The sequence below is a fragment of the Zonotrichia albicollis genome, chromosome 33, assembly GCF_047830755.1.
Source record: "Zonotrichia albicollis isolate bZonAlb1 chromosome 33, bZonAlb1.hap1, whole genome shotgun sequence".
In the NCBI taxonomy this organism is placed as follows: Eukaryota; Metazoa; Chordata; class Aves; order Passeriformes; family Passerellidae; genus Zonotrichia; species Zonotrichia albicollis.
In genome coordinates this window covers 1,286,282-1,298,302 of record NC_133851.1, presented here as the reverse complement: position 1 = coordinate 1,298,302, position 12,021 = coordinate 1,286,282, and the positions used below count along the sequence as shown (strand labels likewise).

The 12,021-nt window shown below is 56.5% G+C and overlaps 1 protein-coding gene across 1 annotated transcript in view; it reads right to left on the bottom strand.

The window, feature by feature from the left end:
- ESPL1 (extra spindle pole bodies like 1, separase) overlaps positions 1 to 12,021 on the bottom strand; it is a 55,535-nt gene that overhangs the window by 33,650 nt on the left and 9,864 nt on the right. Inside the window, 8 exon segments of the mRNA XM_074530561.1 lie at positions 322 to 435; positions 1,877 to 2,011; positions 3,383 to 3,521; positions 5,717 to 5,802; positions 7,173 to 7,332; positions 8,814 to 9,140; positions 10,337 to 10,593; positions 11,808 to 11,944. Of these exon segments, the coding sequence (XP_074386662.1) occupies positions 322 to 435; positions 1,877 to 2,011; positions 3,383 to 3,521; positions 5,717 to 5,802; positions 7,173 to 7,332; positions 8,814 to 9,140; positions 10,337 to 10,593; positions 11,808 to 11,944 (1,355 nt within the window).

Sequence of the window (12,021 nt, the reverse complement as noted above, 5' to 3'; positions counted from 1 at the left end):
TACCCATCCCAGTCCTTTTATTACATCCCAGTCCTTTTATCCCATTCCCTCATCCCAATTCCCTTCCAGCAGCAGGGCCATGCCCTGATTTGCCTGGAAAAATAGGAAATCTTGGGGAAAAATTTGAGAAAAAAAGGGGAAAAATTGGGGAAAAAATGGGGGCAAAAATGGGATTTGGGGTCATGGGGTTGATCCCATCTCAATCCCACCCATCCCAGTCCTTTTATCCCCTCCCACTCCCCTTACCCCAAACCCCCCACCTCAAAATTCCCCAATTTTTTATATTTTTTTGGAGGAAATCCCCATTTTTTTTGCCTTTTTCTGGAGGCAGCAGAGCTGGCTGCGCAGCAGGAGCCGCGAGTGGCGCAGGAGCAGCCGGGAATCCTCGGGGCCCTCGTCCTCCTCCAGGCAAAATTCCAGCTCCTCCAGGAAAACCTGGGAATGCCACGCATGGATCAGCAGGGTTTCCCAGGATTTCCTAGGACACTCCCAGGCATTCCCAGCCATTCCCAGGATTTCCCAGGCCATCCCCAGGCCATCCCCAGATTTCCCAGGCCATTCCCAGGATTTCCCAGGCCACTCCCAGGCCATTCCCAGATTTCCCAGGATGTCCCAGGCCATTCCCAGGCCATCCCCAGATTTCCTAGGACACTCCCAGGATTTCCAGGCCATTCCCAGGACATTCCCGGGACACTCCCAGGCCATTCCCATTTTTCCCAGCCCTACCTAGGCCTGCCCAGGCCATTCCAGGACACTCCCAGGATGTCCCAGGCCATTCCCAGGATTCCCCAGCCATTCCCAGGATTTCCCAGGCATTCCCAGGATTTCCCAGGCCATCCCCAGGCCATTCCCAGATTTCCCAGGCCACTCCCAGGATTTCCCAGCCATTCCCAGACCATTCCCAGGCCATTCCCAGGACACTCTCAGGACATCCCCAGGCCATTCCCAGATTTCCCAGCCATCCCCAGGATTTCCCAGCCATTCCCAGATTTCCCAGGCCATTCCCAGGATTTCCCTGCCATCCCCAGGCCATTCCCAGACCATCCCCAGGCCATCCCCAGATTTCCCAGGCCATTCCCAGGATTTCCCAGGACACTCCCAGGGTTTCCCAGCCATTCCAGGATGTCCAGGCATTCCCATTTTTCCCGGCCCTACCTGGGCCTGCCCAGGGCTCCCCAGGATTTCCCAGGCCATTCCCAGGACACTCCCAGGCCATTCCCATTTTTCCCAGGCCATTCCCAGATTTCCCAGGACATTCCCAGGCCATCCCCATTTCCCAGCCATTCCCAGGCCATCCCCAGATTTCCCAGCCATTCCCAGGACACTCCCAGGCCATTCCCAGGATTTCCCAGGACACTCCCAGGATTTCCCAGGACACTCTCAGGGTTTCCCAGCCATTCCCAGGCCATTCCCAGGGTTTCCCAGGCCATTCCCAGGCCATTCCCAGGACACTCTCAGGACATTCCCAGGCCATTCCCAGGATTTCCCAGGCCACTCCCAGGGTTTCCCAGCCCTACCTGCGCCTGCCCAGTGCTCCCCAGGATTTCCCAGCCATTCCCAGCCATTCCCAGGCCATTCCCAGGATTCCCCAGCCATTCCCAGGACACTCCCATTTTCCCGGCCCAACCTGGGCCTGCCCAAGGCTCCCCCAGGATGTCCCAGGCCACTCCCAGGGTTTCCCAGCCATTCCCAGATTTCCTAGGACACTCCCAGGGTTTCCCAGGACACTCCCAGGGTTTCCCAGGCCATCCTCAGGCCATTCCCAGATTTCCCAGTATTTCCCAGGACATTCCCAGGCCATTCCCAGCCATTCCCAGGATTTCCCAGGCCACTCCCAGGGTTTCCCAGGCCACTCCCAGGGTTTCCCATTTCCTACCTGTGCCTGCCCCGCGCTCCCCAGCTCCAGCAGGCTCCCGCAGATCCGGCTCAGGGCCTCGGCCGCCCCCGGCGCGTCCCCGAGGCGCCGGCACAGCGCGAGCAGCAGCCGCGAGCTCTGCAGGGCCTGCAGGGGCTGCCGGGGGATCCTCGGGTGAGCCCCGAAACACCCGGGACCCCAGAACAGCCCGGGGACCCCAGAACAGCCCGGGGACCCCAGAACAGCCCCTCCGCTGCTGCTCACCCCAAAGCCTCCCCTCCTTCCTCAGCCTCAGCCTCCTCCTCATCCCAAAGCCTCCCCTCCTTCCTCAGCCTCATCCTCCTCCTCCTCGTCCAAATTCCTTCCTCCTCCTCATCCCAAAGCCTCTCCTCATCCTCAAAACCACTCGCTCCTTCTTCTTGTCGTACCAAATTCCTTCCTCTTCCTCATCCCAAATCCTCGCCTCCTTCCTCCTCCTCATCCTCAAAACCGCTCGCTCCTTCTTCTCCTCGTCATCGTCCCAAATTCCTTCCTCTTCCTCATCCCAAACTCTCTCCTTCTTTCTCTTCATCATCCCAAATTCACTCCCTCCTCTTCATCCTCTTCATCTCAGAACTCTCTTCTTCCTCCTCGTCATCCCAAATTCCTTCCTCATCCCAAATCCTCGCCTCCTTCCTCATCCTCAAAACCGCTCGTTCCTTCTCCTCCTCATCGTCCCAAATTCCTTCCTCTTCCTCATCCCAAACTCTCTCCTTCCTCCTCTTCCACATCTCCAAACTCTTTCCCTTTTCCTCCTCTTTGCCCCAAATTCCCTCCCTCTTCATCCCAACCTCTTCCTGCCTTCCTCCTCCTCATCCCAAACCCTCTCCTTCTTCCTCCTCCTCATTCCGACCTCTTCCTGCCTTCCTCCTCCTCACCCCAACCCTCTCCTTCTTCCTCCTCCTCATTCCGACCTCTTCCTGCCTTCCTCCTCCTCTTCCCAACCTTCCTCCTCCTCATCCCAACCTCTCTCCTTCTTCCTCCTCCTCATTCCGACCTCTTCCTGCCTTCCTCCTCCTCACCCCAAACTCTCTCCTTCTTCCTCCTCCTCATCCCAACCTCTTCCTGCCTTCCTCCTCCTCTTCCCAAACCCTCTCCTTCTTCCTCCTCCTCCTCATCCCAACCTCTTCCTGCCTTCCTCCTCCTCTTCCCAAACCCTGTCCTTCCTCCTCCTCCTCATCTCAAACTCTTCCTGCCTTCCTCTTCCTCACCCCAAACCCTCTCCTTCTTCCTCCTCCTCATCCCAACCTCTCTCCTTCTTCCTCCTCCTCTTTCTGCCTTCCTCCTCTTCATCCCAACCTCTTCCTGCCTTCTCCTCTTCATCCCAACCTCTTCCTGCCTTCCTCCTCCTCATCCCAACCTTCCTCCTCCTCATCCCAACCTCTTCCTGCCTTCCTCCTCCTCATCCCAACCTCTTCCTGCCTTCCTCCTCCTCTTCCCGACCCTGTCCTTCCTCCTCCTCCTCCTCCTCCTCCTCCTCCTCCTCACCCTGTCCTGGAGCCGGTAGAGCGCTGCCAGGAGCTGCAGGGAGCTCAGGGTCTGCTCGGGGCTGCGCACGGAGGGGACTCCGGGATGTTCCAGAAGCTTCTTCCACAGGGAAAAGGCCTCGTCAGGGGCTTGCACAGGGCTGGGGGCACACGGGGATCAGGGGGGATCCCCCAAAAAGGTTTCATTATCCCACTGGTGTTTGTCCCAAAGTGGGATAATCCTGGGGAGCTGGAAGGGCTCTTCCCAATCTTCCAGGATCCCAAAAAAATCCTTTCTAATCCACCAGGATCCCAAAAAATCCCTTCCCAATCCATCAGGGTTCCAAAAAATCCCTTCCCAATCCATCAGGGTTCCAAAAAATCCCTTCCCGATCCATCAGGGTTCCAAAAAATCCCTTCCCAATCCATCAGGGTTCCAAAAAATCCCTAATCCATCAGGATCCCAAGAAATCCCTTCCCAATCACCAGGATCCCAAAAAATCCCTTCCCAATCCATCAGGGTTCAAAAAATCACTTCCCAATCCATCAGGGTTCCAAATATCCCTTCCCAATCTTCCAGGATCCCATAAAAGCTCTTCTCAACCTTCCAGGATCCCAAAAAACCCCGTCTCATCGAACAAGATCCCAAACAAACCTTCTCAATCCATCAGGATCCCAAAACCCCTTTCCAATCCATCAGGGTTCCAAAAAAATCCCTTCCCAATCCATCAGGGTTCCAAAAAATCCCTTCCCAATCCACCAGGATCCCAAAAAACCCCATCTCAATCGAACAAGATCCCAAACAAACCCTTCTCAATCCATCAGGATCCCAAAACCCCTTCCCAATCCATCAGGGTCCCAAAAAGTCCCTTCCCAATCCATCAGGGTTCCAAAAAATCCCTTCCCAATCCATCAGGGTTCCAAAAAATCCCTTCCCAATCCATCAGGGTTCCAAAAAATCCCTTCCCAATCCACCAGGATCCCCAAAAAATCCCTTCCCAATCCACCAGGATCCCAAAAAATCCCTTCCCAATCCACCAGGATCCCATAAAAGTTCTTCTCACCCCTCCAGGATCCTCATCCATCCCAAAAAAATCCCTCCCCAACCTTCCAGCAACCTCATCCATCCCACAAAACCTCTTTCCTCATCCCAAAAATCCCCTTCCCACCCCTCCAGGACCCTTATTCATCCCACAAAACCCCTTCCCACCCCTCCAGGATCTTCATCCATCCCACAAAACCTCTTTCCTCACCCTAAAACCTCTTCCCAGTCTTCCAGGATCCCATAAAAGCTCTTCCCGTCCATCCAGGACCCTCATCCATCCCACAAAACCTCTTTCCTCATCCCAAAAATCCCCTTCCCACCCCTCCAGGACCCTCTTTCATCCCAAAAATCCCTTCCTAACCTGCCAGGATCCCATAAAAGCTCTTGCCACCCCTCCAGGACCCTCATCCATCCCACAAAACCTCATCATTCATCCCAAAAACCCCTTCCCAATCTTCCAGGATCCCACAAAACCCCTTCCCACCCCTCCAGGGTCTTCATACCTCCCACAAAACCTCAACATTCATCCCAAAATCGCCTTCCCAACCTGCCAGAATCCCAGAAAAACTCATCCCAATCCACCAGGTTCCCAAAAAAATCCCTTCCCACCCCTCCAGGGTCTTCATCCATCCCAAAAAAACCCCTTCCTGCTCCTCCAGGTTCCTCATCAATCCCACAAAACCTCTTTCCTCATTCCAAAATCCCTTTCCCACCCCTCCAGGGTCTTCATCCATCCCACAAAACCTCATCATTCACCCCAAAAATCCCTTCCCACCCCTCCAGGATCTTCATCCATCCCACAAAACCTCTTTCCTCACCCTAAAACCTCTTCCAAGTCTTCCAGGATCCCATAAAAGCTCTTCCCATCCATCCAGGACCCTCATCCATCCCACAAAACCTCTTCCCTCACCCTAAAAATCCCTTCCCACCTCTCCAGGATCTTCATCCATCCCACAAAATCCCTTCCCAACCTGCCAGGATCCCATAAAAGCTCTTGCCACCCCTCCAGGACCCTCATCCATCCCACAAAACCTCATCATTCACCCCAAAAATCCCCTTCCCACCCCTTCAGGACCCTTATTCATCCCACAAAACCCCTTCCCACCCCTCCAGGGTCTTCATCCATCCCACAAAACCTCTTTCCTCACCCTAAAACCTCTTCCAAGTCTTCCAGGATCCCATAAAAGCTCTTCCCATCCATCCAGGACCCTCATCCATCCCACAAAACCTCATCATTCACCCCAAAAATCCCCTTCCCACCCCTCCAGGACCCCCTTTCACCCCCAAATCCCCTTTCCCCCGTGCTCTCACCGCGGTCGGAGCCGAGGCTGCAGCGAATCCCGTCGGGCTCCCCCTGGGGCTCCTCCTGATCCCGGCCCCGGCGATCCCGGGCCACGCTCTGGGAAAGGAGGGGGAAATATGGGAATCCCAAAAATCCCGGGAAAAATCACACCCAGGAATCCCCAAAATCCTGGGAAAAATCGAACCCAGGAATCCCCAAAATCCTGGGAAAAATCGAACCCAGGAATCCCCAAAATCCTGGGAAAAATCGAACCCAGGAATCCCCAAAAATCCCGGGAAAAATCGAACCCATGAATCCCCAAAAATCCCCAAAATCCTGGGAAAAATCGAACCCAGGAATCCCCAAAATCCCCCAAAATCCTGGGAAAAATCGAACCGAGGAATCCCCAAAATGCCCCAAAATCCTGGGAAAAATCAAACCCAGCAATCCCCAAAAATCCTGGGAAAAATCAAACCCAGGAATCCTCAAAATCCTGGGAAAAATCACACCCAGGGAACCGCAAAATCCCAGGAAAATCACAGCCAGGGATTGGAACTCCAGGAATCCCCAAAATCCTGGGGAAATTGAACCCAGGGAATCCTAAAATCCCCAAAAATCCTGGGAAAAATCGAACCCAGGAATCCCCAAAAATCCTGGGAAAAATCAAACCCAGGAATCCCCAAAAATCCCAAAAACCCGGGAAAAATTGAACCCAGGAATCCCCAAAAATCCCGGGAAAAATCAAACCCAGGGAACCCCAAAAATCCTGGGAAAAATCGAACCCAGGAATCCCCAAAAATCCCCAAAAATCCTGGGAAAAATTGAACCCAAGGAACCCCAAAATCCCCAAAAACCTGGGGAAATCACACCCAGGGAACCCCAAAATCCCAGGAAAATCATAGCCAGGGATTGGAACTCCAGGAATCCCCAAAATCCCCCAAAATCCTGAGGAAATTGAAGCCAGGGAACCCCAAAATCCCCAAAAATCCTGGGAAAAATCGAACCCAGGAATCCCCAAAAATCCTGGGAAAAATTGAACCCAAGGAACCCCAAAATCCCCCAAAATCCCCAAAAACCTGGTGAAATCACACCCGGGGAACCCCAAAATCCCAGGAAAATCATAGCCAGGGATTGGAACTCCAGGAATCCCCAAAATCCCAAAAATCCTGGGAAAAATCGAACCCAGGAATCCCCAAAAAACCTGGGAAAAATCGAACCCAAGAATCCCCAAAAATCCCCAAAAACCTGGGGAAATCACACCCAGGGAACCCCAAAATCCCAGGAAAATCATAGCCAGGGATTGGAACTCCAGGAATCCCAAAAATCCCAAAAATCCTGGGAAAATCACCCTGGGATGGGTTTGGGACATGCAGGGAATTCCAGGATGTTCCCCAAATGCCCCAAATCCCTGGAAAATGCCCCAAATCCCAGGAAAACGCCCCAAATCCCAGGAAAACGCCCCAAATCCCAGGAAAACCTCCTCACCTTTTCCAGGAGGGCCTCGAGGGTGCAGATGTGGAGCCAGAGCAGGGCCTGGGCGTGCTCATCCAGGAGCTGATCCCGCATTTGGGAATTGCAGATTTGGGAATTCTGGGCCAGCGACTCCAGCAGCCTCAGGGACTCCTGGATGGCGTCCAGGGCCGAGCTGTGGGAACAGGGAGTCCCAAAATCCCGGGAATTGACCCCAAAATCATGGGAACAGCTCCCAAAATCCTGGGAATTGACCCCAAAATCATGGGAACAGCTCACAAAATCCTGGGAATGGGATAGGGGTATTGGGATGGGGGAATGGGATTGGGGATTTGAGATAAGGGGAATGAGATGAGAGATTGGGATGGAGGAATGGGATCAGGATTGGGATCAAGACTAGGATGGAGCATTGGGATTGGGGTTGATGAGGGACTGGGATCAGGGTTGGGATCAGGGTTGGGATGGAGGATTGGGATTGAGGATCAGGATCAGGACTGGGATGAAGGGTTGGGATCAGGACTGGGATCAGGGTGGGGATGGAAGATTGGGATGGAGGGTTGGGATCAGGATGAGATGAAGGATTGGGATCAGGACCAGGATTGGGATCAGGACCCACCAGTCTGTGTGGGCACTGAAGCTGTGGTTGCACAGGATCAGGGTTGGGATGGAGGATTGGGATCAGCACCCACCAGTCCGTGTGGGCACTGAAGCTGTGGTTGCACAGGATCAGGGTTGGGATGGAGGATTGGAATCAGGGTTGGGATGGAGGATTGAGGCACCCACCACTCGGTGTAAGCACTGAATCTGTGGTTGTACAGGAGCTGGGTTGGGATGGAGGATCAGGACCAGGATTGGGATCAGGATCAGGGTTGGGATGGAGGATTGGGATCAGGACCAGGATTGGGATCAGCACCCACCAGTCCGTGTGGGCACTGAAGCTGTGGTTGCACAGGAGCTGGGTTGGGATGGAGGATCAGGACCAGGATCAGGATCAGGGTTGGGGTGGAGGATTGGGATCAGGATCAGGGTTGGGATGGAGGATCAGGACCAGGATTGGGATCAGGATCAGGGTTGGGATGGAGGATTGGGATCAGCACCCACCACTCAGTGTAAGCACTGAAGCTGTGGTTGCACAGGAGCTGGGTTGGGATGGAGGATCAGGACCAGGATTGGGATCAGGGTTGGGATAGAGGATTGGGATCAGGATCAGGGTTGGGATGGAGGATTGGGATCAGGATCAGGGTCAGGCTCAGCACCCACCGTTCGGTGCAAGCACTGAAGCTGTGGTTGCACAGGAGCTGGGTTGGGATGGAGGATTGGGATCAGGATCAGGGTTGGGATCAGGACTGGGATGGAGGATCAGGATCAGGATTGGGATCAGGGTTGGGATGGAGGATTGGGATCAGCACCCACCACTCGGTGTAAGCACTGAAGCTGTGGTTGCACAGGAGCTGAGTTGGGATGAGGATCAGGACCAGGATTGGGACCAGGACCAGGGTTGGGATGGAGGATTGAGATCAGGATCAGGGTCAGGCTCAGCACCCACCACTCGGTGTAAGCACTGAAGCCGTGGTTGCACAGGAGCTGGGTTGGGATGGAGGATCAGGATCAGGTTTGGGATCAGGGTTGGGATGGAGGACTGGGATCAGCACCCACCACTCGGTGTAAGCACTGAAGCTGTGGTTGCACAGGAGCTGTCCCAGCTCCAGCAGCGCCACCGCCCTGGGCAGGCTCCGGTTGGGGTCGGGCGTTCCCGGGGGGCTCCGGTTGCCCCCGGGCTCCCCCGCTGCCGGGGGGTCCCAGCTGCCCTCGGGGTCCCACAGCCCCAGCAGGTCGCACAGCACGTTGTAGCGCTCCGGCCCCGTGGGGCCCCGCAGGCCTTTGTAGGCCTGGAGCTCGGCCAGCAGCAGCTGCAGCAGCGCGTCCCCACACGGGGGCTGGCACCGGGACTGGGACTGCGACTCCAGGGCGTCCCGCAGGGTCCTGGGACAGCAGCGGGGTCACGGGAACAGACAGCGGGGTCAGGACGGGGTGAGGGGCAGCAGGGAGCTTCAGCCCCATTCCTCCATCCCAGGGGCTCCTGATTCCCCAGTCCCATCCCTCCTGTCCCAATCCCTCCCGCTCTATTCCAATCCCAATCTTCCAATCCCATCCCATCCCTCCTGTCCCAATCCCTCCCGCTCCATTCCAATCCCACTCCCTCATCTCATTCCTCTTACCCCGTTCCAATCCCATCCCATCCCTCCCACCCCATTCCAATCCCAATCCCCCAATCCCATCCCATCCCTCATCCCATTCCATTTCAATCTCATCTCAATCCTTCCCACCTCATTCCCTCATCCCATCCCATTCCAATCCAAATCCCCCAATCCCATCCCTCTTACCCCATTCCAATCCCATCCCTCCTGTCCCAATCCCTCCCGCTCCATTCCAATCCCAATCCCCAAATCCCATCCCTCCCACCCCATTTCAATCCCATTCCTTTTACCCCATTTCAATCTCATCTCAATCCTTCCCACCTCATTCCCTCATTCCAATCCCCCATCTCATCCCTCCTACCCCATTCCAATCCCAATCCCATCCCATCCCTCATCCCATTCCATTTCAATCTCATCTCAATCCTTCCCACCTCATTCCCTCATCCCATTCCATTCCAATCCCAATCCCCCATCTCATCCCTCCTACCCCGTTCCAATCCCATCCCAATCTCTCCCATCCCATTCCAATCCCAATCCCCCCACTCCATTCTCCCCATTCCAATCCTGTCCTCCAAATCCCCCGTCCCAATCCCCCGTTCCTGCTCCCTCATTCCAATTCCCCATCCCATTCCCTGATCCCAAACCCCCAATCCCAAACCCTCATTCCCTGATCCCCCACCCCATTCCCTGACCCCAAATCCCCATTTCCCAATCCTAAAGCCCAATCCCAAATCCCCATTCCCTGATCCCCCATTCCATTCCCCAATCCCAATCTCAAATCCCCATTCTCCAATCCCAACCCCCCATTTCCCAATCCCATTCCCTGATCCCAAATCCCCATTCCCCAATCCCAAACTCCCATTTCCCAATCCCATTCCCCGATCCCAAACTCCCATTTCCCAATCCCATTCCCTGATCCCAAATCCCCATTTCCCGATCCCAAACCCCCATTCCCCGATCCCAAATCCCCATTTCCCTCACCTCAGCCTCAGCTCCTCCGCTCCCTGTTTGGCCGCCTCCGTCTTGATCCTGGCCCAGAGCGCCACCAGCTCGGCCACCAGGGAGCTGGGCTGGCCTGCGACGGGCTGGGAAGGGGTCCCCGAGCCCTGGGAAGGGGTCCCCGAGCCCTGGGACCCCGTCCCCAGGGCCAGCAGCCACTGTGCCAGCGTGTCCAGGGCCCGCTCTGGGCGCCCCTGGCAACGCCAGCTCTGCACCTGCAGCCGGAAACACCTGTGGAGCTGTGGGAGAGGGAAATGTCAGGGATCCCATTGATACCAGTGTGCCCAGGGATCCCAGAGATCCCAGTGATACCAGTGTGCCCGGGGATCCCAGTGTGCCCAGGGATCCCAGCGTGCCCAGGGATCCCAGGGATCCCAGTGTGCCCAGGGATCCCATTGATACCAGTGTGCCCAGGGATCCCAGCGTGCCCAGGGATCCCAGGGATCCCAGTGTGCCTGGTGACCCCAGCATCCTCAGTGATCCCAGTGTGCCCAGTGATCCCAGTGTGCCCAGTATGCCCAGAGATCCCAGTGTGCCCAGGGATCCCAGAGATCCCAGTGATACCAGTGTGCCCGGGGATCCCAGTGTGCCCAGGGATCCCAGCGTGCCCAGGGATCCCAGGGATCCCAGTGTGCCCAGGGATCCCATTGATACCAGTGTGCCCAGGGATCCCAGCGTGCCCAGGGATCCCAGGGATCCCAGTGTGCCTGGTGACCCCAGCATCCTCAGTGATCCCAGTGTGCCCAGTGATCCCAGTGTGCCCAGTATGCCCAGAGATCCCAGTGTGCCCAGGGATCCCAGTGTGCCCAGGGATCCCAGTGTGCCCAGTATGCCCAGAGATCCCAGTGTGCCCAGAGATCCCAGCGTGCCCAGGGATCCCAGCGTGCCCAGGGATCCCAGCGTGCCCATTGATACCAGTGTACCCAGGCATCCCCAGGGATCCCAGTATCCTCAGTGATCCCAGTCCTCCCAGTATCCCCAGTGGCTCCCAGTACCCCCAGTGACCCCATTCCCCATCCCAGTATCCCCAGTATCCCACACCCCCTCCCAGTACCCCCAGTGGCTTCCAGCCCTCCCGGTATCCCCAACTGATCCCAGTGCCCCTGTACTGCATCCCAGCACTCCCAGTGCCTCCTGTACCTCCCATCCCAGTGCTCCCAGTACCCCCTCCCCATGCCCCCAGTGCCCATCCCAGTGCTCCCAGTGCCCCATACCCCATCCCAGTACCCCCAGTGTCCATCCCAGTGCTCCCAGTGACCATCCCAGTACCCCCTCCCCATGGCCCCAGTGCCCACCCCAGTGCCCCCATACCCATCCCCATGCCCCCAGTGCTCCCAGTTCCCCATACCCCATCCCAGTGCCCATCCCAGTACCCTCAGTGCCCATCCCAGTGCTCCCAGTTCCCCATACCCCATCCCAGTGCTCCCAGTGCCCACCCCAGTGTCCCCAGTACCCTCTCGGGGGTGACCCCAGCCCAGCTGTAGCCATGCCCATCCAGCACTGCCCGGCACAGGGGCTCGCACACGGCTCCGGCCGCTTCCGGAACGTTCCGGCTCTGCAGGGCCTGGCCCAGGCGGGCGGTGACCACGGCTGGGGAGGGGACAGGGAGGGGACACTGCAGTGACCGCTCCTGGTGAGGAACTGACCCCAACCCCCGGACAGGGAGG